The sequence below is a fragment of the Natrix helvetica genome (assembly GCF_964273705.1).
Source record: "Natrix helvetica genome assembly, chromosome: 7".
NCBI classification, from domain to species: domain Eukaryota; kingdom Metazoa; phylum Chordata; class Lepidosauria; order Squamata; family Natricidae; genus Natrix; species Natrix helvetica.
In genome coordinates, this window is record NC_138558.1 from 96,344 (window position 1) to 121,650 (window position 25,307).

Here is a 25,307-nt window from a genome sequence, read left to right on the forward strand (position 1 = left end):
AATCCCCAGACCGACTCACCAGGGCACTAAGTGCTGATGGTCATCCCGTTCTGCTCTCACACAATACCTGGGCAGGTGTTCAAAAGACCCATCGCTAAAGCAAACGTCTCCGCACCCTTTGACCTACCGCAGGCAAGCAGCACAGCGAAGCCAGCGAGAGAGAGAGGGTGCGCGCCATTGAAGCCCCCCCGAGGGTCTTCCCTACCACGTCTGCCAGTACTGGTGGGAAGCAGAGCCCGCGGCATTGAGGCATCTTCCAGCTGGACGAGCATCCATGAAGGTAGTTGCCAGGAGAGTGCTGCAGGCCTTCCAACCAGGGGACAGGGCTTACAGGCAGAGTCTCCTGGGGAAGCCACAACTCTTTCCCCCCCCCTTCCGAGCCGAACCCATTTTTCTAAGCTTCTGAGGCAAGCCTGGAAACGAAGGCCTAAAACAGGACCGCTCATCAGAAGCGTTGTTGTCATCCATGTGAAGGTCTGAACATGCTAGACCTGACTGAGGGAGGGCAGGAGGAGGAGGAGGAGGAGGAAGCGGGTTGGACTCGAGGATTGCAGTAGTAATAATCTTCTGAAATCCCCTTCCTTGTGCTCAGCTGACAGGTGAGGCCAAAGGATCCTCAGCTCCAAAGGAGTGGGGGGGACCGGCCAGATAGCGCTGCCTCGAGAAGCCATCGGTGGCTGATCTCAGCAAACGGTTGCAGCGCCGGCCCTGCGGGTGGCCGAGAAGACCGAGGCTGCCTTCCAAGGACATTGCTGGCCTGGTGCTTGAAGGAGTCTGCTGTGGGCACTGCCCCCCCTCCCCCAAGTGAACCCTCCAACACATTACGGCCATGGGGTGGGAAGCCCCTCTTTTCTGAAGACCTCCCCTCAAGAGAAGAGCCTGGTAGAAACACCAGGGCTGCTCAGGTCTTCTCTGGGATGGTTCCCCAGCCGGTGAGGCTGCCGAAGACATTGGAAATCCAAGCGTTCCTGGTCTAAAATAAATCTCTCTCCAGAGTCTCCCTGCAGGGGGTTCTTATCAAAGTTCTTTAGAGAGAGGGAGGCCTGTACTTGCGCAGCCGCCACAAGAGGCAATGGGCTCACCAACCAGGCCAGGAAGCAACAGAATTGGGGACTGGGTGGGGAGGGGGAGTGCTTCGTACACTGTTTACATAAACCGGGGTAGAAGCAAATGCTCGAAAACCTCTTTTCCAGGTTTCCTCCAGAATTAGGTCATTGCCACTAAGGGGCTGCCCTGCTTTTCAACAGCATTTGGGAATCTGGGCTAGATGGCTGGACTCCAGATCCTCCCTGTGGACTCAGAGGAATTGCCAGTGGATGGTTTCCAACCAGAGCCACCAGGCACCAGCCAGCCCACTCCTGGGTTGACACAAGTGTCCTCATTCACTCCATAAGAGGGAGGCCCCATGGGCATCTCCCAGGCAGCACTGATGCCATAGGCTACTTCTTTCAAACCAGGAGCACCTTAAATGGTGCCTCCAACATGAACGGGTGGGACTGGTGTTCTCAGGGGCTAATTGTCCCCCATGTCAAAATGGAATGGGACAACATACCACGGCCAACTCACCATGGGGCAACACACTGCGGGACAATTTAACAATTCTATTTAATTATTTAAAATAAGTAAGTAAAACATTTTAATTTTCACCATTCATATTTCATTCTATCCCTCCTTTTGCAACTTTTCTTCAAGGATTCTATTCTATACTAGCTCTCTGATGTTAGTGTTACTCTTGTCCTGCGGCGAGTTGGCCATGGAGATTTGGCCAAGCAAGGTGGCCATGGGGTAGCCCCATGCCAGGGTCCTGGCCTGCCTGGATGCATCCACATGGATTTCCACCCTGGGCAAGGGGGGCCTTGAGGGAGCCTTTCTCTTTTTTGCCCCAGACCGAAAAGGCAGGGAGAACACCTGATGCCTGGTAGGAAAAACAGAGCAGCATCTGCACTCAGAACACGAAGGCAGCTAGGCGCACTTATTCACCATCAACTTATTTGAAAACAGAGAGACCCCCTCGAGCCCCCACTGAGTTCGGTTACAGATCAGGAAAGCAGGGAAACGGCCGCGAAAGACTAGCTGAGCTCCAGCCAGTTTGGGATCAGCTCAAACAATGCTGCTCCGGCTGTGGAGCCATTTCTCCACTTGATATTCCGGGCTGCACCGATACTTGTTCCTCTCCCTCGTCCAGATCCCAACGAGGCTCTCTGGCTCTGCATGGCTGGATGGGACCTTCACACAACAGCAAAGCTGAAGCGCCCAGCCCACCACCACCTCCTCCTCACCCTTTCCTACAGGCATCTCGGTCTTGGGCAACACAGCACCTGTTTCTCAGACACAGGTCCTGCCGGCCATTAGGAAGCTTTATTGCACACACTCTTGGCAAGTGGCATCTCCCATGTGCCACACATCTTAGGCCCAAATGGAGTTCCATCCCTGGGGAAGATACAGGAGCACCTCTGACACTGCAAAGGGCAGGTCAGAACAATATGCAGGGGGGGGGGGGGGAGAAGGGATTGCCAAATGGGCATAAGGTGGGGACAGGGTGAGAGGCCGGAACAGCGGTGAAGCTGCCAGTTGTGCAACTGATGCCCCTGCTGTAAAGGACTGTCTCCTGCCGGCCTGGCTCCCAGCCAGAGTGCCTCAGTGCAGCTCTGCAAGGTAGAGGTTTCCTCCTGCACCAGCAACGGCCACGGGCTGCCCTTCAGAAGCTGAAGCCACGGCATGCACTGGCTTGTTGGACAGCAGGACCTCCCCGATCACCTGTGAGCAGCAAGGAAAAACCAAGAAGGGCTGCGGTGGGAGATCCTGGCTGTGATCAGCAGCCGCCCCTGTGCCAGCTGCTCCCGAGACTCTACTTCTCCCCCTAGCCCTTACCTGGCCTGTTCCAGTGTGGATAATCCCAGCCCCGCTGGTACCGCTGCCCCCAGCCACCACCACATCCTCAGTGCAGAACTGGGCTGAGTAGAGGAATTCTCCCTGGGTGGGGTTGCCAGGAAAGGGCACATTTTGCCACAGCCGGGACATCCGCAGGTCCCAAAGCTGCAGAGCATTGTGAGGCACCCAGGAGGCAGTCAGGATATGTTCTCCCTAGTTGGGGGGAAGGCAGATGGGTGACTTCTCTCTTTGCCACAAGAGTTTCTTCCGTCTGGAGTATCCAAGAAATTGCTGGAGTGTTAAACCCAAAGACACAGAGGCTGGGGGGGGGAGAGGGGGGGCTCCCATCTGCTACCCTGTTGGACCTCTCCATCAGCTGCAGAGATCAGTTGGCGCTTGATGCCGGAGGCTCGCTCTCTGCCTGCCCAAGGCGCCACTCCCCTTGCCATCTGCTCAGCCCAGGGGATCTGGCTTGGAGGCTCGAGCTCAGCAGCCAGGCCAGGCCTTGGGGAGCTTACCCCAGAGGGCTCCCACCCACTCCGGTGGGCCTGTAGCAAGCGCAGCCTTTTCTGTTGGGAAGGTGGAAATCTGCCCCACTCCCGACAGGACTCACCTTGATATCGATGCCAGGACCGCAGATGTGGGGCCCGTTGATCACGCTCTGCGCCCCTTTGGGCACGCGCTTGTCCCAAACCTAGCAGAGGGAACAGAGAACCCATCGCTGACCCAGGCACCGATGGGAGGGGGGGCAGCGCGGGGTGGGGGACCACCGCCCTTGCGGGGGCAGCACTTGCCTTGACGGAGTTGTCCCAACCGCCTGTCAGGAAGAGGTGCAACTCGCTGGGGTGGAAGCGCAGCGCGAAGATCCGCCGGGAGTGGCCGCTGAAGGGCGTGAACTCATCCCCTGCCATGAAGTCGGGCGCGCGCACCACGTGGACGAGCTGCGAAGGAGAGGAGGAAGAGCGCGGGAGGTGGGGGGGCGTGGAGGCGGGGGGGGAGGGGAGGGGGGGCTCACCTGGTGTGTGTGACTGTCGTAGAGGCGGATGTGCCGGTCTTTGCCGGCCGTGGCGAAGGCGCTGCCGTCGCGGCAGAAGTCCAGCGCGTGGATTTCATTCTCCTCCTCTGCAGGGCCGGGAGGGTGGGGTCTATGGTTAGCAGCCCTGCCGGAAGGGCCCACGAGGCCATCCAGCCCGCCCGCCAGTCGCGGACCTACCGGTCAGAGAGGCCGCCGCGCTCCCCGCGCGCAGGTCGTAGAGGACTACGACCCCGTCGGCGCCGGCGGCCAGCAGCAGCCCGGGCTTGGCGCGGTGGAACCCGAGCGCGGTGACTGCCTGCCGCGGACGCCGTCCCGGCCGCAGGCAGGGTCCCGGCGCGCCCGTACCGGCGTCCACCAGCTGCGGGGAGAGCGGCGTCAGCTCGGGCGGCGGCGGCAGCCCTCACTCAGGGCGCCCGCCGCCCAGCCCCGCTACCTGCACGGCGCCATCACCGAAGCCGGCGGCCAGCTGCGCGCTGCTGGCGCCGAAGCACAGGCTGTAGACGCCGTGCGCCTCCCTGCCCAGCGGCACCCTGCGCGCCACCGCCGCCATGCTCCCGGCCGGGCGTCCAGAGGTCGCCCCGGCAACGGCCGCTCCGTTGGCGCCGCGGGACCAGCTTCACGCGGAGCGCTGCCTGCCGGGATGCTCCTCCTACGGCCTGCTTCGCGCCGGGCCTCGGAGAGTTCCGGCTACCGCCCATCCGACCCGCGATGCTCCGCTGGCCTCCACCGTCCGAGAGCTGCTGGGAGAAGACCGAAGGTGCCGGGTGGGAGGGGGATCGTCCAGCAGAGAGCGCTTGGTGCGCGCGGAGCGTCCGCCTGCCAGGTTTTTGTGATCCCTTTGGAGTCTTGCTGGTTAGGAGACTTTAAGTGGTAAGCGCAGCTTTACTAGGCTTTTATTGTAAATCCCCCAAATTTTAGGACGTTGTGATAAATACGTCGGCTCCTAAAGCAGAGCAGAAGCCTTGCCAACCAGGGTCCAGAGTGGTCGGGGCCAAGAGGAGCAGGGTGAAGGTGAAGGCCACAGCCTCCCTAAGTGACAGGAGACTGTGGAGATTCTGTTATCCATGGTACCAAAGGTGCTTTTCAGGAGGCAACTAGACTTAGATATTTTGCTCCTCATCCAAAAAGCTGCTTCCTTCTGGCTGTGGACAGACAACCTGAGGACACAGATAAACCTCCAAATGGCCTCAACAACTAAAAGAATGCAAATGACCAGCTGACTGCAAGGAGTATCAGTCCTTCCATTCCCCACCATCCAGTCAGAGCTGAAGAAGCTTTTTGGATGAGAAGTGAAACGTCTTCCAAGAAAAACCAGAAAGTCCAGTTTCCTCTTGAAAAAAAAAAAGCACCTTTGAGATAAGTGACAGGGTGGATGGGACAGACTGATTGGACAAGAACTACGCAGACAAGAAGCACCAGACACTTTCTTCATCCCCCACAAACTGGTTGGGCCATGAGCCCCATGGAGGCAGGTGACAGAGAGGGAAGACTGGTAGTTGGGGAAGAAGGCCAAGAGTACACCTGGCTAGCCATGGTGTACACCAGAGGTTGCCCTCATGTGACCCAGCCTCTTTCTCAGAGTGACATGGTGGCAAGGCTTGTCTTTTTTTCTCTTCCCTCATTTCTCTATTTTTCTGCTTGGAATCCCCACATCCATCCTGAGCAAGCCAAGGAGGCTCACAGCCTCTCCCCTTCCAAGGGTGGCTCTACCCAGGCTTCCAAGAGGTCTTCCTTATGCCTCGGTTCCAGAGATTCCGTAGGAGAGAGTGGTGAACTGGCAGCTGACCACAGCCTCACTGAGTCCTTCAACATGTTGAAAACAGCAGGGCTTTGAGAAACCATGATGATGGACTCAAAAGCAGAGCCAATAACTTGGTGACCACGCCATCTTTGCAAGCCTTTTCCAAACAGGATTATGAGTTTAATGCCAAAATCTGTGGAATGCAAAGCAGTACAATAACTCCAGAGCCTATTGTGGTAGATAAAGGGCCCCCCTGCCCCCGGCTCCCCAATATACTGTACGTGTAAGCTGTATTCAGTATCTGTGGGATGGATGGTGAACTGCTCAAAAGTCTAAGAAAATATTCACAACAAGCTTAAGTCATCCTGGGTGGCATCAGGGAGAAAATTCAATCAGGGATTTCTGGCCCAGTAAACCAACTTGCTTTTATTCACTGACCATATCTCAGAAAGAGTACTGCTGACATGCTGACCTAGTTAGAAGAGATAAACAATGTCCCACAGATGGCTTCATCCAAAATATTCTGATGTCAAGCTGTACTTTCCACAGTGTCTACTTTTTCCTTTGGCTTGCCATTGCCTTGCCTTGCCTTGAGGTAGGGGGAGCTGAAAGCTCACAAACTGTGTTCTGTTGTTGCTCTTAGCCATGAAAGCTTTGCTGTGGTCATGGATAATTGATGGCTTGCAAATAAAATCATGTATTTTCAACGTGCTCTGATTGCTTTAGGTGAGACAGGTTTTGGAAATAACAAGCAAGCGTGCTTACGAGGCTCTGCAAAGTATTGACTGCCTGGACCGCTACAGAGGGAGTTACGATGGAGAGCAAGAGAGGAGAGCCGAGAGGCAATAGCAAGGAGAAAACAAACAGGAAGAAATGGTTGTGGTTGTAAACTCAGTGCAGTTGTGATGGAAGGAATGTGCCAAAAGCAGCACTCTGCCAGCTAGCATTTTGCAAAATGCAGCAATTTCAGGGGAAGCTGATTTAAGGCAACAAAATCCTCTTTTACTTGCTTTGATTAACAACAGTGGCTGTCTTCAAACCACGAGGAAAAATAGGTCAATACAGAGAGCAGAGGGAACAAACAAGGCAATCTAAAGTCTTCATGATCCAGAAGGATAGACAAGTGTACAGCAGAGATTAAACATGATCCACCAGAAAAGGATATAGACTCAGTTTTCAGCCAAGAAAATCAGGTGGATATTAACAACCAGGAAATTATCAATATAATCCCTCCCAAGTCAGAAGGTCTCCAGGGGACTTCTGATGTGGCTGGGTTGAGGTGGGAACAATGCCAAGAGGCAAAAGGACAAAAACAACATGGCAGCACTTTATCAATTCAATACACATTTAAAAAATGAGATCTAATTGTAGATTAAAATGCTAAAGTTGATCCCAAAAAAGCTTCTGGCATAATAAGAAAATTTGGTCTTACACAAAACAAAGCACAAAAACATACAGGTAGTCCTCAACTTATGACCACAATTGAACTCAAACTTTCCATTGCTAAGCAAGGCAATTGTTGAGTGAGTTTTACCGCATTGTATGACCTTTTTGCCACAGTTAAGTGAATCATGTGGTCGTTAATCATCTGTCTTAAAGTGAATTGTGATGGTTAAGCAAATCTGGCTTCCCCTATTGACTTGTTGCTTGTTGGAAGCCAGCCGCTGTCAGGGTTCCATTTGCTTACAAATGGGGGTCACATGACCTCAGGACAGTGCAACTGTCACAAGTACGTGCCGGTTGCTAAGTGCCCAAATTTTGATCATATATCCATCCATAGGGATGCTTTTAATGGTGGCACATGTGAAAATTGGTCATAAGTCAATTTTTTCAGTGCCACTGTAACTTCACTCAATGCACGGTTGTAAGTCAAGTCCTTGTCAGGGGAAATTTCACCCTGAGCTAATGAGGTGTAGGCCGTCGGCTTTCCTAAAAAGTATATCTTCAGAAAAAGCGAAAAATAAGACCCGATAACATGTTCTAATTAAAAACAAACTTTAATATAAAAAAATAAAAATAAACAAATCTATCTAATTGTTACATTTTGGCAAGAGCAATTGTCGCCCACCTTCTTGGCAGACGAACAGAAGATCAAAAGTACAGAAGTCTCTGGAATGTGTGATGTATTAAGAAACGTGTTAAGAAGCATGCGCAGTAAATCATTGCTGATAAGGCCTATGACCTGCGCAGTAACTATTCAGTTCAGCTAGCAAACAAGTAGCGCAGTGACAGTCCTGTCACGGATATTCAAGTTGTAAGGCAAACACATTCTTCCATTGTCTTTTGGCTCGAGTCACCTGCACGTGGGGAGAGCCCCTCTCCAGAGCGGCCCCACAGCCTGCTCCCGTCCCCCATCTCTGAGCACCCACAGGGCAGCCCTGCAACTCTCCTCTCCCCCACGCCTTCCTAGGAAGTGGGAAGTTGGTCAGTGTGGGTGAGCCCCACTTCAGAGGAAGAGCCTCAGGAAGGGGAGGGGAAGTTTAGTTTCCCCCCCCCGCCCAGTTATTACCCACACTGTAGTGCTGTTGATGAAGCAGTCAGTGAGGAACCAAAGCTAAAAGCTAGAATTCATGGTGGTTGGCAAAAGCCCCACCCCTCCCCGGGAAGAAGGCTGCATTGCAACCTTTGGCTAGCCCCGGGGAAAAGGAAGGTCCACCACCACCACCACCCTCCCCGCCCCCCAAGGCAGAGGGTCCCAGCTGGCTCCTGCTGCGGAGCTCCCTATGGACTGGAGCTCAGGGGTTGCCTTGTGCCCCCATCCTCTGCAAGGGCTCTGAACCAGCCACCCCCACCCCCCCATCCCCACAGGGGCCTGAACCTCCAGGAGGTCAGGGTCCATTTTCCCTTCCAGGACTGCGTGAGGATTTCCCCTGAGAACTTCTCCACGTCTCTTGGGACCCGTGTTGCAGCCCAGAAGCGTACGGGGTTTGGCTCACCTTTCTAGCACCGCTCATGGCCAGGGGAGCCGGGGATCCTGGGAGGTATCGGGACCTTCCTGCCCAGCATCCAGGCGGGGCTTAGCCTCCCCCCCCCCCCACAGCCCACCTTCCCTCCTCACTGCCTTCTGCTATTATTTCCCTTGCGGGGATCTCTGCCCTTTCCCGCCGAGGTTCGCTCCCTCCCTCCCTCCCTCCCGCAGAAGCCCCTCTTGCGAGCTCAAGGGGAAGGTGCTGCTCGGGGGGTGGGGGGCGCAGGGTCTTCCTCGGCCGCTGAAGTCGCGTCCACCCTTGAGGCGGGCCGGGCCTTCCTCGCCCGCAAGTCCCCTGCCTTCCGGGGGGGAGGTCGTCCCTCCGCCCAGCCCCAGAGGAGGAAGAGGGGCCTCCGGCCCCGCTTGGCCAGCCGCCCTCCCCGGGGGTGGAAATAAGGCCCGCCCGCCATTCCTCGTTCGGGTCCTACAAGGGGCAGCGGAGGGGAGGGCCGGGCCTCTCCCGCTGGGCCTTTCTCCGGAGCCCCCTTTAGTTTCAATTTCAGTTTTAGTATTTTTAGGCCGATCCCGAGAAAGCGGGCCAGCAGCAGCACCGGCGGCCCCGCCGATTGACAGAAAAGAGGGCCGTTTCTCGACCGCCCTTCGTCCGGGCGAAAGAAGGCCTTGGGCCTTCTTCCCAGGCTTTTCCCGCGGGGCTGACTGAGTTGGGGGCTCCCCCAAATGGGGGCTCTGAGGTGGCTGCCCTCCTCTGTGCCCCATGGAGGACCAGCGCCTGGGCACTGGAAGAAGGAGCCTGAAAAAACGTGGCCTGAAAAAGGGTCTCTTCCTCCTCCGCCGCCACAAAGCCCACCTATGAGTGGCCTCCAAATGCACCCCTAGCTCTGACTGAGGGGATGAGGAGGGCCTGATGGTGCTTGGTGCTCTCTGCGCTTGGTGGTTTTCTGGCAGACAAACTAGGTCACATCATCAGGGCTAGCCTAGAAGGGAGCGGGCTTTTGCTCCTATTTTTATATGTTAGAGTCATATGCACCAAGTTCAGAGTATCAAAAGTATACCTGAGCTACAGATAATCTTTTCTGTAGGGTCTGCTGTGGCACAAGATCTCCTCTCAAAGGCTCCCTAGACAATCCCCCTTGGGCTGCCATGGTCTTGAAAAAAATACAATCCGTTTGTATTTGGAAGTTTGGAATTTGGATTTAACTTCTCATGTGTTTGGGTTCACAAATCACTCTTTGATTTGGGGTTGGCTTAATATGTTTGAACCCAGGTAATTCAACAAATTTTGATCAAACCATGATTTAATGTAATGTTTAAACCTAGTTTGTGCATATATAAGAATTATTTTGGAATTGTAGTTTTGTATGGAAGAACCACCAGATATATTGAGACTAGCACCCAAAATTCCCAACCAGAATTCCCCTTAACTATTCAGGCCAAGAATCCTGAAAGTGGCCATATAAACAGATTTGGATAGTCTGAATAGAACAAACCTGAAGGTAGGAATCGCTGCACATAATGTCCACATTCATACTGCACAGTTTCCACTCTCACGACAGGCGGGGTGCTGCCCTGCATCAGATATGGAGCTGCTGGTCTTTACACCCTGATACTCTTCTTCCACCCCTCAATTTCTCTCTCTGGCATCCTCTGTATCTGTCTTCACAAATGACAATACACTGTGAGAAGAGTCACAGTGCCTTGACTTCTACTTTCCAGGCAGCCACAATCTCAACTGCGTTCAGAAAACGATGAGTCCCGGAAGGCGGAGACCTGGTGTTGTGGAGCAATGTCCTGCCACCACCACTGCTCATTCCAGGCAAACTCCACGGATCTTGGTGATAGACATCCATCCTCCCCATTGGGACAAGACCTGCCACAAACTCTGTGAAGCCTTGGAAAACGTCTTCTGCTTAGCTTGCAGTTTGACAGGCTCACCCCGCATCCCTTCATTCAGCCTCTATGTGGTCCAGAACCAGCAGGAATGCCTGCTGCCCTTCATGGTGAGTGTTCCGTTACACACATAAGCCCATCTACAGCAGAGTAAAATACCTGAAGGTCCCTGTTCTACTTTTTCATTAGTGCTAGCTATTCTGCTCTCGTGCAACCTTTGGTCCTTTGGGGACGTGGTTTCTCTTGCTTGGAAGATTTTATGGGTTAAATATATGGAGTTTAGTGTTCCTCTATCCATGGTGGTTGGCAGCCCAAAGGCCTAAGATACTCAGGTCTTGCAACAAAACAACCTTTTGTTGTAGTAAAGCTCATATCCTAAGCCCATCTTGCCATGTTTGGGTGTGATGCCATTCTTTGCCCGCTCCAGTCTTCATTTGTAGGTTACGTTTGGGCTTCCATTTCTGGTTTATCAAATATGCCCACTAAATTATACTCTGTCCAGCTAAATATCAGGAATGGTTTAAGGTGGGGAGACAAGAGAAGGGAGGAGAAGACAGGCTGGTAATGGAGGTGCAGCTTTCCATCAAACTACCCACTTTAATAAAGCCACTCAATGTATTTGATGAAGCAAGCTGCAAGTCACAAAAACTGACACCTTTTTACAAAATATTTTAATCAGAAAGGGTGCTACCAGATTCTACTTAATTTTGGTCACCATAGACTGTCATGATTCTCCTCATAAACTGTCTAGCTAAAGGTTATTTTTAATTATGTCATTTTTCATTCTTTGCTAATCCGTTCTGTAACTTTCACTTTTGAAACCCTTGGTGTTCTCTGAGCTTGCTTGTTAACAAGACATTTCATTACCCAACTAACACTATCAGTGCAAACAGTGTGCAGTTTGCTCCCTGTTTATGTACAGTACCTTGCGCTGCCAGTGTGGATGGGCTGTGGTTTCCTCCTTGGTAGTTCCTTCATAAGAGTGTTTCTTTTCTCCTTGATTATTTGTCTGGTGTTAATCCCTTATTTGAGAGTTGGCTGTTAGCAAAGATATCATCTTGCCTTTTTCTTTCTTTCCTTTTTTATTGTCTCTTTTGACATAAGCTGTTCCAAGTAAAACTGCCTTTTGCAATTGACTGATAGTGATTTCGTCTATATCCCAGTGGTATTCAAATGCTGCTCCAGATATGTTGGAGTTTTTATACCATGTTTCCCCGAAAATAAAACAGGGTCTTATGTTCTTTTGACTCACAAAATATGGCTTGGGCTTTATTATCAGGGGAGGGCTTATTGCTTTGGGGTTGCCAGGCAGCTGCTCTCTTGCGAGCGGGCTCCCAAAGAGCTGGGCACAGCCTCAGGGCCAAACGGCTGCCATGAAGCGACCACGCTCACGAGCAGTTACCCGGCAAACCCCCTTTCCAGCCTGGCGCAGCACCAATCACTGACCTAGGGGTATCGCCAAGCTGTGTGAGCGCCTGTTTGCCGCCACCCGGCTCCCGTGGCTTGGCGCCTTCGAAATGCCAGTGAATAGCACTGTGCCCGGCTGGAAAAAGGGGTTGCCGGGTGGCTTCTCGTGAGCGTGGTCGCTTCATGGCTGCTATTGCGCTGCTGCGATAATGCAACCCAACCATTCACCCCTGAGGCTGTGCCCGGCTCTTTGAGAGCCCGCTCACAAGAGAGCAGCCACCTGACAACCCCCCTCTCCAGCTGGGCAAAGCGTCGCTCACAAACCTAGCGGTATCCCAAAGGCACCAAGCAACGCAATCAGCTTTGCCCCGCCCCGGTTTCCGTGGCTTGGCACCTAGGTTGGCTAGGTTGGTGAGCGGCCCTCTGCCTGGTTGGGGGGGGGGGGGTGTCCAGGGGACTTATTTGCGGGGGAGGGCTTATATTTTTGCCCACCAGAAAAATGTGGCAGGGCCTTATAATCAGGACATGTCATATTTTCGGGGAAACACGGTATGGACCTCCCGATTCCCAACAGCTCTGGATGACTCACGACAGTAAGACAAATAAGTTACAATAAAACCAAGAAAAGGTTATAAGAGTGCAAGCCAGCCAGACTGGATGGAATGAAGCAAGTGGTCTCGCACCCCCCCTCATTCACCAAAGGTGCTGAGAAGAGTCACCAGGGCCGCTCTAAACAATGGCAGAGGGAGAGCTGCCTAGATCTCAGCAGGAACCTCATGCCAGGGGGCTGGGATTCAGCTTTGCTAAAATCAGAGTTATTGCATCTGCAGCATTCCGCTTTTTACTCACCTCCACCTTTGGACAAAGAAGGTGGCAAGTTCATTCCTGATGTGTAAATGCTTAAGTGCCGCCCTTCTTATTTTGTCCCTTCCTCTTTAATAAGGGGAAAAGCCCCAACGTTCCACTAGTGCGAATGTTGCGATGGTTTTTACTCCCCATTGTGTCACATTTTCTCGGGTGCGTTATGACATCTAGCCTCTTTTAACTTTTTCTGATATAAAACATAGTTTTCAGACAAGCATATTTAGCCCCAAACATGGGTAACTTCTTTCTGCTACTTTTTATGCTGAGTTGTTTCATGTGAACCGTATCAGGAGGTAACATTTGAGCAACATTTCTCAGATCCAGCCAAGGTGCTGTCAGTCGTGCAGGTAGTGGGGGCAGCCCCCTCTTCGCCAGGGTAACTGGAAATAGGAGAGTCACCTGTGCTTCTTTCCCATTTTCCCCACAGGCTCTTAAAGGAGGCTTTGCTCGGCTCAAGAGCTGCTTTGCAGAGCTTGGTGCCTTGCCAAAAGAAGGGGCATTCCAGCCCAAAGAAGAGGCGGTGGTTCAAGCGGTACTGGACGGATTGCAGCAGTTCAAACAGTACACGGGTCAAGGCATGGCCGGAGCCTCTCTAAGCAGCTCTTCTGTGGAGGTAAGAAGTGGGCAGGGCTGAGAGAGCAGAGGTCCAGAGGCCCAAAGCAGAAACAAGGCAGAATAGCCCAAGCATCCACAGAATTCTGCCATCGCCAAGATCCCCCTTGGGGGTGTCATGAGCAGACCCTGTTACTGTTCTATATGGTAACAGTGACCTGTTGGGTACGTCAGGTATAAGGCTTTGGGCAAAAGCAACCAGTATATATTTTGGATAAAAGTTTGCTGGGAGTTCTTGGAGTTGGTTGCACCCAATGGATGCTCAGAAATGTTTCTGAATATTTCTACAAAGAATTTTTCTAGAAGAAAATAACAATTGTAAAAAAGATTTTTTTCTTTTTTTCTTTTAAAACAAATATTTCATCATTCATCAATTAGTGTGTTGTCTGAGCACAGATTTTCTGTGTTTCATAATAGTTACAGCTTACCACCAAATTCTTTATATACATCTGTTCTTATTTTAACATTATAACTTAATGTATCTCCTGTTATAATATTTTTCTTCTTAAATTATTTAATTTTATACTTTTTATCCATCTTTATTTTCTAACAAATGATAAAATAACCGCCATATATTATAATAATCTGATTCTTACTTTCTTTTAACTGCTAGTGTTAATCTACTCATTTCTGCACAGTCTAATATTTTCTTAATCACATTTTTATCTTTAGGGATTTCTTCAGCTTTCCAATTTTGTGCATTACAATTCTAGCCGCAGTTATTACATGAATAATCAAATATACATTTTCTTTACTATGTTTCCCTCGTAAGATACCCAACAAAAACAATTCAGGTTTTAAGTCAATATGTTGCTGCGTCATCTTCTCCAACCACATTCGAATTCTTGCCCAGTATTTTTTCGCTTTTGTACAATTGTAATGACCAACTCCACCTTTTGGAAGAGATTTATTGTTATATTTACAAGGCTTATAAGCTGTTCTAATCAGATCCAACCCAAGCAGCATACAATTCCTTATCTTTAAGTTACAATAATAATGTGCAGAATGGTGTAGTATGTTACACCCTTCTTTACTATAATCAGTATCTCAAGGAAAAAACACAGTCATGCAAACTCTTAACAGCCAGCTCTTGCCAAATGTGCGGTTTCATGGGAAGGGGGCAGTGGTAGAGAAGACATGTTGCACTGCTTGAGCGAGGGGACATAGAGGGCCTCCCCCCCTTCATCTGATGGGGCAGACAGACATTATTGGAAGAAGGCATCCAGCATATGTCCATGCCCTAAACCAAGAAGGGCTTTAAAAGTGCATTGAATTGCATCCAGAAGCCAACTGGTCACCAGTCCAGTTCCCACAGCGGTGGTGGGCCCAGCAAAAAGCAGCTGAAACTACTCAGACTGCTGCATTTGGATTTAAAGAGTTTCTGGATGCTCTTCAAGGTCAGCCCCACACAAAGCACATTGCAATCATTCACTCCACCCAAGACTGAGTGATTAAGCAAAGCCTCCTGTTCCAGGGGGGCTTATAACTGAAAATTTCCTCCATGGTGATCAACCACAGGAAGTGTCTCTGAATCAGGGTCATTTAAAGGCCACCAAAACCCAAACAACCCTGGGAGGGTAGGCTAGCTTAATAAAAGGCAACTTTGGACCAAGGAGATTTTGTGGGATATCTAAATAATAGGGACTTGAGCTAATCTCCTTTGGACGAGTCGTCTCTTTCTCCAATGCATCTAAACGGGCATTGTAGCTGCCCACTGGGCATGGCAAGGACTGGGGAGCAGCCATCATGCCAGGCTCTGCTTGGAGCAGTTAACATGAGGAGTGTGAGTGTGCTGTCGATTAGTACAGCGAACTCTCCTCTAAAACTGCAACGGTTTGACTTTTCTTCCAGATTACAATCCTGACTAGCCAGCCCAGCAGGAAAATAGCCAACCAACTGGATGTTGGATTGCAGGGTGTTGACCTGGTTAACCTCCACCAACTACAGGTGGTTGAGGTTTCTCAGCAGGCAGTCCAGGAACTCTCTGGGGCACAGTGGGGCGGAGACGTATCCAGCAGCAGTGGAGGTGAGTACAGCAGCCTGACGTTTATGCCTAGAAATTGAAAAACCTGACACCAGCTACGCCTAACTCTGATGAGTGCATTCAGTCTACAAAACCTCTCCAGATATGGAATCTGAGCCTTAGAACCCAGGACAATATCAGCTGTTCTTCATCCATCCCTGAAATCTCAAAACAAAAAGCAGGCTGGCATTAAATTGGCTGCTCCCACTGCCAGAGCAAGTGGGGGGGGGGGGGAACCCTGTTCACTTGTTCACCATTTATTTCATTTTGTAACAACCTATTGATGCAGAACCTGAAGCTGGCATGCCACAATTATTAGTGCATTTAGCTGATCTAATAAAGGTACCTGCTCAACTCTTAATTTTGGAATGGATTCAGATTTTTTTTTTTCATTTTTAAAAGAGTGAATCTGTAAAAATGGACTAAGATGCAGATTGTTGCCATCAACTGGATAGCAGTAGATTGTTACCACCTACTGAAATCTTTTGTCCCAGTTTCATGCAGTGTGAACACCATTACTCCAAGGTCTCATTAGTCCCTGCTAGCCCTGATCCCATTAATCTGTATGAATAATCAGAAATTTTGGCACCAGTGTGCATGCTGTTGCTCTCTTCAAGCACCTGTGAATCCAAAGGACCCTTTGCATCTTTATCACCCTTGAATCTATCTTCATCACATGATCATACGGCTCACCAACTCTAATATCCCGATGAGCCCTTGAGAAAGAGGCCACCCTTTACTGTGCTGCTGCCCACCATGCAGCCATTCCGGCTGCCCTCTTTTCTCTCCTGCGGCTGCTGAGACGGGCTGTAAATGCAAGCAGGCTGCCATGTATCCCATGTTTTGGTCACGTGGCCACAAGGGCACTCCCAACAGCTGTAACCTCAAGGACCATTTGTTCAGTGCTGTCCTAAGACTTGATCTAGATTCTTGGTTCTGTTAATGGACCCCAAAGTAGTATTTGCCTCTCCCAGGCATTTTTGAGGTGCATATTCTCTGTATCCCAATTTTCTCTGCTTTTGGAAAGGATAAGGAAAGGGTAGGGTAGGGTAGGGAATTGGGAAGAGTAGCTTAACATGTTGCACTGGAACCTCTTATACGAGGCAGAGTTAGGATTCCGCCTAATATAAGAAACTGCCTCACCTATCCCCTTAGGAAAGCATGGCTCTTGAAACAATTAGTTATCAGAAGGAATCTTTACTGAGAGAAAGTGATTGCAGAGAAGTCAGATGGAATCTGAACCCTAACCCTAACCAGTCACTGGTAGCCAATACAACTCTGCATAGGTGTTTTGCCAACTCTGAGGCATTAGCTTGATAGCATCTCCAGGCCAGTGGTGGATTCCGGATTCCGTTCCACCCGGTGACGGTTGAAACGCCCCCCGCGTCACCCACATGGATGCGCGCGGATGCGTCATACTTGCCTGTGACGCTTCCTCAAGCCTGCTCGGTGGAGCGTCGCGCGGGCACCGTATGTGCCATGCACGTACACGGAAGCGCCAAAGGCTTAAAGGACAGGTAAGGAGCTCGGGCGGTCTGGTGGGCCCTCCGGAGCACCGTACCAGAACAGTACCCAGTGCTCTGGGCAGGCTTTGGTATGCCCGTACCAGGGCATACCGCCTGTAACCCACCACTGCCCCAGGCACAGCAACCTTGGTGTCAGGCTGGAACCCGCTGGGAGGAAGCCCATCTGTCTTCAGGATAGCCCCTCCCCTCCCTGAAACACATGCGGTTACAGCAAAAGCATGCGGAGAATGCAGCCCCATAGCCGCCTCCCCACTTCTCCATAGGAATGGCAGCCTCCCAGCAGGGGACCTGGCAATAGGATAGGACAGAATACGAAATACGATAGGAGATACAGTATGATATGTGACACAATAAAATAAAATAACATACAATAGAGTAAAATAACAGAGGAGAATAGAGAATATAAAATAATTGAAAATATAAAATAATTGAAAATAGAAGAAAATAGAAAATAAATAGTAATGGAAAATAGAATAGAATACTTTATTGGCCAAGTATGATTCAACATGCAAGGAATTTGTCTCCGGGTCATAAGCTGTTTTGGCATGCAGTGCCCTATAGCATCATCCAAAGGGGAGGAGGTGAAACAGTTTGTGTCTAGGATGTGAGAGGTCTGTAGATATTTTCTGAGCCTTGTTTCAGACCCGTGCAGGTCCTCAATGGAAGGCAGGCCGGTTGCTGTTGTTTTTTCTGCAGCAACCTAACTATCCGTTGAAATCTCTGCCTGTCCTGTTTGCTTCCTGTGCCAAACCAGACATTCACTGACGTACAAATGACAGGCTCAAGAATTCCTTTGTAGAACAGTAGTATCAGCAAATCCTTGGGCTACCTGAGCTTCCTGAGTTGGCGCAGGAAAAGCATTCTTTGTAGTGCCCTTTTGAGGATGTCCTATTTAATCTCCTCTTCTCTTGCAGAGAGCACCACAATTGTGAGCACAGAGGTTGATCTACACACTGTGGAGAATGATGTGGTGGCCTTAGAGGACTTTTTCAAAGCCTGGCTGCATGACCATGCTCCGGATCAAGAGCACCTTCATCTCCTCCTGCCTGCCAGGACCACCAGCTGCTCTGAGGCACCAAGCAGCAATGCAGGTAATCTACCCTTGCCCTCAGGTGCCCACAGGGCATCCGTGACACATTGGTGCCATTTTCTTGGCAAACAAATTACAATAAACAAAAGTAGTAAATCATAGAAGGAACCAGCAAAAAAATGTATGCACTGTCCAGGACAATACACCTGCTGTGTGTTCTTGCCGGCCAGAGACTGAGCGTCAGGTGTCCGTGTTCCTGGTTCTCAGGATATCCTTCTGCCCTCCAGAGTCAGTGCTACGTTTGCCAGGGAGAAGTTAGGAAAGGACTCTGCAAGGGCTCCCCAGATTGGACTGTCCCAGGAAGGAGGGGCTCACGGAGAAATAGGGCCACGACGCCCCAGATAATGCTTTGCATGTGGATATTCCCTTCCCTTCAATTTACATGGCTTTTCATCTAAGTCCCCCTAGACCTCCTCATATTCATGTTACACCTGCCATGTTCCATGCCTTGGGTGGGGGGAGGGGCTATTCTCCTTTTTTCTCTTTCATTTTACTTTTCTGTCCAAATAAGGTTTATTCCATTTTTGAAAAAGTGGGGAGAACGCACTGGCTACAACAACTGGAAAGATGCAAAGAATACAAGTCTCCTTTATCCAGTGGCAGCTGTTCTTTTTCAATTCATTTTCTTTCTTTTAATTATCTGTTTAATTTATAAATAATTCATCATCTCTCTGGAGTGGGGTCATTCTGCAAGGCTGAAAATCGGAGAGCAAAAAGATATCAAAGGAAGGACTTCTTCCCATCTCTGGAATCTGCTCCTGCCACCAACTGAAGCAGTTTGAAATGGGGCTGAGGAGGAGGATCCATCAGGAAAGGCCTTTCGGATTCAAGGGTGACACCAGGCTAGCCCTGCCTGCTCCCACCGCAGCTTCTGCTGGCAATGGAGACAATCTCCGGCAGCACAACAGGTGCTCTGCCAGCAGGCTGATCCCCCTCTCCCTCCACATATACACCCCCATCAGCTGGGCAGAGAAAACCCTGGGCCGGGGGTCCGTAACCTGCGGCTCTTTGGGCCCTCTCCTGCGGCTCCCTGTTGGATGATCCCACCACTAGGTGGCCTCGCCCTTCCCTCCCCCCCCCCATCCTCGCCTGCCCTGGGAGGAGAAGGGCAACTGCGGCAGATGGAGACTCGCTCCGTACTCCAGAGCGGGACCGAAGCATCCCTCCACTTGCCTCGGCCGCTGGGGGAGAGGCGCCACTTGGGGGAGAGGTGCCACTCCCCCCCCCCCCCCAGACACCGGCTAGGCCGCATCTCCCCAGAGTCCTTTGGCTGCCTGCAGGGCTGCTTGCTGCTCTTGCGCTTAACCTTAGCGCTTGCACAATGGGGGATGCGGCCTCCCCTCCTCCTCTGGGAGCCCATTACAAGGTGGGGCATTGGCTGCAGCCAGGCGGCCCAGCCAGTGTCTTGGCACAGAAAAAAGTCGCGCCTCTCCCAACAAGGGTCGGATAAAGAGGCAAGCAGAGGGGAGCTTCGCTTCTGCTCAGGAATACAGAGCAAGCCTCCATCCGCCCACTCGCCCTCCTCAGGGCAGGGGGGGGGGGGGCAGCTGACACGGATCCAGAGCAGGGGGACGAAAGCTTCATTTATCTGGGAACCTGAAACGATTCTTCATTTCAATTGTATGGTAAAAAAACACCCAAAGAAGAAGAAAGAACAACATCAGCAAACCCCACCCCCACCTCACCTTTTTTTTTTTGAAATGGTTCAAGAGAGAACAAACACGTGAAAGAGGGAGGGAGGGAGGGAGAGAGAGAGAGAGAGAGCGCTCCTCAATTCCCGAAGTGGAATTGAGTGCGGGGTAAGGGGCTTGGAGGGTAAGTCCGGCTGGCTTTCTTTTTGGCCAGGGGACGGACGGACACACAATAAAAACCCAATTTCCCCCAATAAATGGGGAAAATAAAGGTCCGCCAGTCCAGAGTCCAAAAAGGGGTGGGGGTGGGGAGGGGTCTGTTCGTTGGAGGATGGGAGAGGAAATCCGTCGAAATCTGGGCAGGAAGCTATTCAGAGAGGGATCTGCCGGGGTCTCTTCTTTCCTCCCCCTTAAGTTCCCCCCTCCCGGCTTTCTTCCCTAGGCTGATTTTAAGGGGAGGGGGAAGCAAGGTGGAACAATAGTTGCTAAAAGGCTGTGAGTGGGGAGCAGATAGAGAACCCCTTCGGTGACATCGACCAGCTCTTTGCTTCCCCACTGCCTTCGGGCATAAAACGCAGCAGCTCCAGACCCATTTAGTTTCTTTTCAGAGTCCCAAATCTTTTTTTTAAATCTTAACTTTGGGTTGAAATAATAAGATCAGCTTTCAAAGAAAAAGACGGGGAGGGACTATGTTTTTGTGGTGGAGTGGCCTCCATGGAGAAGACAGGATCATTTTCAGGGAAGGAAGGAAGGTGAAATCAAGAGGGGGGAAGGAAGGAAGGAAGGTGAAATAGGAGGAGGGAGGGAAGAAGGAAGGAAGGAAGGTGAAATGAGAGGAGGAAGGAAGGAAGGTGAAATCAGGAGGGGGGATGGAAGGAAGGGAGGATTGAGGATGTTAAGGGAGGGGGGGTCGTGTGACTGGGTAGGAGTGCGTGACATTGAGCTGGTCACTCCCACCCAGGTTTTGGCTCCCAGTGTGGAAAATGGGTCCAAATGGCTCTGAGTGTTTAAGGTTGCTAACCCCTGCCCTGGGCTAAGAGGTTGCTGGACAAAGAGACAACACCCACACGCATGCTTCAGTGATGTGCCACTTTGGCCCTTCACTCTGCTCTCCTACCTCTACAGCATGGCTGAAGTGTGATGTCCAGGAAAGATTTCTCAGCCCTGCCCAGCTTCCTGCCGCTTGTGAGGGTGGAACAGCAGGAATGGACAACGCTGCCAGTCCATTCTGGATGGCCCCTGGCCTGGCCCCACGCAGACTGAGAGTCCTCAGGTACCCGATTGGGTGAGGTGTTACCGTGACTGTCACCACACCTGCTTCCTAACAAGGATGACTCTTCCCCAGCCCTGCCCGAAAATAGATTTAATATGGGGGTTTCCTCTTCCCTCGGCAGAGCTCTGGCCTACAGGCAGCCTGCCGGGCTTTGATAATATTGCTGCTGATGGCCCAGTTAGAGCTGGCAATAGCACCCACCCACCCACCCACCCTTCCATTGGCACAAATCTGGTGCAGGCACATTTCTGTGCAGTTCTGGGTCAATACACACACACACACCGGTCATTTTGGCTTTGGCCGTGGCAGACCGGATCCCTGGGTTGTGTGTCACATGCTTTGGGGTGGGGTGGGGAGGATTGGTGGTCCGAATATCAATTTCATGGACCACAAACTTTCTGGAAATCACTTGTCTTATATCCCAAAACTCATCACCTAAGACATATTCACAGATCATTGGAGAGATGCACGGCAGACCTCTAGTCAGCCCAGGCTTGTGTCAAGGTGGTGGGCGCAGAAGGGGGCCAATCCCCACCCCACCCCCATCGCCAAGAGGAGCTGCTCCAGAGGCCTCCTCTACCACCTCTGCAAGCGCTCGGTAGCACCGTAGCATCAGCACAGAGAAATCACAGCACAGCGGCTGGGAAACTACTGGCTGTTTTTGGCAGTGCCAAAATTACAAATTCAGTTTTGTTTGGGAAAGGGATCTCCTCCTAGGACAGAAGCAGCAGAAGTGGCTTTGGGGTCAGGAAGGGAAGTCCTACTTTTCCAAGGGTGGAATAACAGCTTTCCTTCTCTGGAAAGGGAGCTATCCGCCCCTTTTCTTTCAGCCCTGGGCTGGGAGACGGGCAGCCATGCCAGTCGCGTGGTTTTACTTCATTTCCAAACCGGCCCCCTGGGGTCTACGTTGCTCTCACCAAGGGCTCCAGAGCTCCAGGCTGCCTCTGACAAAGCAGTTCACAATTGAAGAGCAGCCTGTGGCAAATCCCTTGGCCCAGGCAGCCCAGCTCCCATTTGCCTCTCTGCTCTGGGACTGCCTAAGAGCACATGGAGGCGGCTTGTGGGGCACTCCCTCCCCTCCTGCTGAAGGAAAGCCCCTCACAGTCTCTCTGCTCAGAACAGCACCTGGACAAGTGAGGCACCTCGGGCGTCTCTTGGGGTGCCTAAAATGACCCGCTGGGTGGGAGCAGGCCGAGATGGGGGAGCTCTCTCCATGCATCCTCCCTTCCCCCACTGAGTGGCACCTGGGCAGCACCTGGGCAGAGATGGGTTTAGTGGCCTTTCTGGGACTGGAAGAGGCAGAACTCTTGCCAGTTCCACCCCAGTGTCAAGCATGCTGGGTGGCGGCACTGCAAAGTATTCCAGGACGTCCCCAGAATTGCCATTTGCAAGACAAAAGGGCACCGCCTCCCTCCCTCCCTCCCTCCCTCCCTCCCACGGAGGGAATGGATGTGCAGCCCTTCCTGGCCGAAGTAGCGGGGCACTTTAGAGCCAAGAGCCCTGCTTTTGACAAGGGAGCTAAAAGGCCACAGAATGTCTCTGCAGCCACAGGTCCAGTGGTGGTCCGGACGGCTGGTCTGCCTGTGAGCTCCATGCAGAGCTTCCCCCACACCCAAGCTCTCAAGGTAATGTTTATGGAAGGAATCAGGAATTAGCCCAGGCCCCCAGGGACTGCCCTGAAGACCCCGCTCAGGTGCAGTCAGGCTCAGCCCATGGAGCAGCACAAACGGCCAGCCCAACGGACCCCCGAGACCCACTGAAGCCCCAGGAAAGCACGTTAAGGGGCCGTCTGGAAGAAGCCCCACAGGCTGGGCTGGAAGCAATTAAGCAGACACGCAAGAACCAGGAACCTCTGAAGAAGGTTTATTGCAGAAAAGCTCTTTTGAAGACCTTGGAGCAGCCCCAACTCTTCTTGCACTGCTGCTTCCTTTCCCCCAAATGGGATGGTTCTTAGGGCTGAACCCATCCCAGCCGTAGGTAAGTCTGAGACCACGCCAAGGGACTGGAAACCCAGCCTACGTGGTCGGTCAGGGATGTCCGCTTTAGGGAAGGGGAGGCTGCCACAACGGGTGCCTCCTGTAGGCCTGGCCAAGACAAGGACGCTGGTTTTACAGCTCAGCCAAGTTCTCCGGCCAAGCATGAGGATTTTGCCCAGGAAGGGGGGGGGGGGGAGAAGCTGTCTGCCCTCCACTTCGAAGCATTTGTGCAAGCTGTGGACCGATTGCAGCATTTGGGGCTGTGCAGTATTTGAATCATCTGGAGCCCATCTGTCGTCGCCCGTCCCCCCTCCTTTCCTCTTTCTTTGGATCATTCAGTTAACCAGAAAACCCACCCTCCCTGCAGGCTGCTCCTTCCCTTCTGGAAGCTGCCTTCACCAAAAAGAAGACAAGGGAGTAAAAAAAGTTTTGTGATAAACCCCCACTTCCTCCAACCCACCTTCAACCTAACTGACCATATCTGTACGGCAAGGGTCAGCGCAGCTCCTGCCCCTCCCTCCAGGGTCAGCCCCCACTGAGGCAGGCGGGGTTGGGGGGGGCGTTGGTTGGGGGGGGGCGTTTCCACCCATCAGCAGGACATCTTAGTCCCCACTGAGTGGTCTCCTTGCAGAGATTTCCTTTAGCAACGTCCCTGGATCCTCAGCCAGTAGCTTGATGGGGGCAGCAGCCGCCTGCCCCCCCCCCCCCCCCCAGTGACCAACTTCCCTGTTGCAGGGCCCTGAAAGCTGACGGAGTCTGTGCATCCATGCTTTTTGGTCTCCCTCTAGTCGTAAGGCCCACAAGCTGTTGGCAGCTGAGCTGGGATGAACTGGAGAGCAACCAGCAGAGTTTCCAAGCCTTCTGCCACTGCCTGCAAGTGAGTCCTAAGGGGAGCGGGGGTCCGCAGCAGGGGGAAAGGCCACCTTGCCAACAGCCCCAAAAACACCAAGCCTTTGGGGCAGAGGGGAGACCTCAGGCCAGCCGTCCTGCTGGCTGCGTGTCAGTGGCATCTCATGCCCACCAGGCAGGAGCATCACTCTGCTTTGGCACAACACATATCGGTTTTGTCTTCCAGAAGCGGAAATGGCTGCTGCTTGCCAAATATGAGACCTGGGCTGGGCCAGATCTCAGTGGAGGCCTCTCAGCCAGCACCTTCCAGGTCCTGCTGCCCTCGGACTCCTGCACCCTGCTGCTGCGCCCGGTAGTGGCCCGAGAGCTGCTTCTGCCCTGCAGCTTTCCTCTCCTCCCTGCTGACCTGCCAGAAGCAGCACTCGCTCAAATGGAGGTAAATGACGAGAACCCTGGCTGCCAGGGAAAGGGAAGGGGCACCCCCACCCCACCCCACCCCTGCCTTCCCCTGGGACCGACCCAGCCTCTTGCGCTCCAGGGCGTCCTTGGCAGCCTGGAGGTTGAGGCACACTACAATCCCCTGTGGGCGACCGGTCATTTGTACCAGGCCTTGAAGAGGTGCCTGGGCCGCCTGCCCACCTCCCGGGTTCAGCGCTGGGCACCAAGACAGTGGTCCCGCCAGGTATCAAGGGGCACACGACACGGGGAAGGGCGGGGACAAATGTGGGCCTGGCAGCAAGGAACTGGCCCAGGAGGCAGCAGGGCTCCAGCATGGCTGCTTAGAAGGTCAAATGCACAAAGCCCCCCAGTAAGGGCTCTGACCTAACACCTGGGGCACCTCCCAGCCTTTGGCATGGGCTCTCTCACTAACCAAGCAGGGTTCCTGCCATCCCAACAGCAGGAAGGGCAGGGGACGGACGGACGGACACACTCTTTTGCCCCAGCAGTGACGGTGGTTCTTCCCCCACAGCATGGTGGTCGTGTGCATCCCAGCAGGGCCAGGGCCACAGTGGCCCCACTGCAGGTGGCTCTCCCGCCTGCTGGCTCCGGCAGCCGCCCCCTTTTTCTGAGCCAAGGAAAGGTGATCCCAGAGTCTGAGATGTAGCAGCCTTAGTCCACGCGCCTCGGCCACAGAGGGAACACCCTGCCGCCTTCACAGCTTCAGAGCCAGTGCCTTCCTCTGCCAAAAGAGCCAGCCTGCACCTCCCCACCCTCACCCAGAAGACTCCGGGGGGAGGGTGTGTGTTAGATGTTCCCCGCAAGCCTCGGGCAGGAGCTGGGGCCAACCTGCCTGTTTTTCCCCACTTCCCCCAGCCTGGGCTCCATGGGGATGCGGGCGGAGGGGGAGGGGGAGGGGCGGTTTGTGGCACTTCCTGGTTTCTGTTGTTCGGCTCTCTTCCGCCCTGGCTCAGCCACATCCTCTGCTCTGTGTCAATAAACCACCTTGTGACAGCCTGAGCGAGCGAGTCTCCTTCAGCGCCTTCCCACAAACCCCCCAGCATGGCTTCTGCTGCCCCAGGACCCCTTCTCAGCCTCCTGCAGAGGCAGGGCAGCCTCGGGCACAGAGCCGGGAGCGTCAGCCCACCACGCAG

General features: G+C 52.6%; 3 protein-coding genes across 13 annotated transcripts in view; 2 read left to right on the forward strand and 1 right to left on the reverse strand.

The window, feature by feature from the left end:
* Positions 1-2,352, forward strand: part of LOC309395767 (maestro heat-like repeat family member 5) — a gene marked incomplete at both ends in the record, with an annotated part of 78,207 nt that extends 75,855 nt beyond the window's left edge. The window contains one exon of the mRNA XM_081960300.1: positions 2,186-2,352. Within this exon, the coding sequence (XP_081816426.1) occupies positions 2,186-2,352 (167 nt within the window). The remainder of the gene's footprint in view (positions 1-2,185) is intronic.
* Positions 1,508-4,548, reverse strand: LOC309395542 (GATOR2 complex protein WDR24-like). 2 transcript variants are annotated; one of them, XM_081959885.1, is made up of 7 exons: positions 4,341-4,548; positions 4,085-4,265; positions 3,887-3,993; positions 3,666-3,812; positions 3,485-3,565; positions 2,872-3,084; positions 1,508-2,787 (listed from the first exon to the last, which is right to left on the reverse strand). In XM_081959885.1, exons 1-7 carry the CDS (start codon positions 4,455-4,457, stop codon positions 2,638-2,640), a joined length of 996 nt encoding a protein of 331 aa, XP_081816011.1. In that variant the 5' UTR covers positions 4,458-4,548; the 3' UTR covers positions 1,508-2,637. The 2 variants fall into 2 exon arrangements, with proteins under 2 accessions (XP_081816011.1, XP_081816012.1); XM_081959886.1 differs by having other exon boundaries at positions 1,512-2,757.
* A 72-nt stretch (positions 4,549-4,620) lies between these two features.
* Positions 4,621-24,830, forward strand: M1AP (meiosis 1 associated protein). Of its 10 annotated transcripts, XM_081959876.1 has the most exons (10): positions 9,049-9,841; positions 10,291-10,574; positions 13,163-13,348; positions 15,199-15,373; positions 17,811-17,987; positions 20,743-20,890; positions 23,602-23,743; positions 23,942-24,151; positions 24,254-24,397; positions 24,686-24,830. In XM_081959876.1, exons 2-10 carry the CDS (start codon positions 10,323-10,325, stop codon positions 24,818-24,820), a joined length of 1,569 nt encoding a protein of 522 aa, XP_081816002.1. In that variant the 5' UTR covers positions 9,049-9,841; positions 10,291-10,322; the 3' UTR covers positions 24,821-24,830. The 10 variants fall into 10 exon arrangements, with proteins under 10 accessions (XP_081816003.1, XP_081816006.1, XP_081816002.1 ...); XM_081959881.1 differs by having other exon boundaries at positions 23,602-24,397; XM_081959884.1 differs by lacking the exon at positions 24,254-24,397 and having other exon boundaries at positions 23,602-24,151.
* The last annotated feature ends 477 nt before the right edge of the window (positions 24,831-25,307 follow it).

What these genes read in the sequence shown, in the direction of transcription:
- M1AP (XM_081959877.1), top strand. Translation starts at nt 10,323, where the DNA reads ATGAGTCCCGGAAGGCGGAGACCTGGTGTTGTGGAGCAATGTCCTGCC. An exon ending in AATGCCTGCTGCCCTTCATG is followed by an intron (nt 10,575 to 13,162) that starts GTGAGTGTTCCG and finishes TTTTCCCCACAG; the next exon opens with GCTCTTAAAGGAGGCTTTGC. An exon ending in TAAGCAGCTCTTCTGTGGAG is followed by an intron (nt 13,349 to 15,198) that starts GTAAGAAGTGGG and finishes CTTTTCTTCCAG; the next exon opens with ATTACAATCCTGACTAGCCA.
- LOC309395542 (XM_081959885.1), bottom strand. Translation starts at nt 4,457, where the DNA reads ATGGCGGCGGTGGCGCGCAGGGTGCCGCTGGGCAGGGAGGCGCACGGC. An exon ending in CGCGGCGGCCTCTCTGACCG is followed by an intron (nt 3,994 to 4,084) that starts GTAGGTCCGCGA and finishes CCGGCCCTGCAG; the next exon opens with AGGAGGAGAATGAAATCCAC. An exon ending in TCCACACTGGAACAGGCCAG is followed by an intron (nt 2,788 to 2,871) that starts GTAAGGGCTAGG and finishes CTCCCACCGCAG; the next exon opens with CCCTTCTTGGTTTTTCCTTG.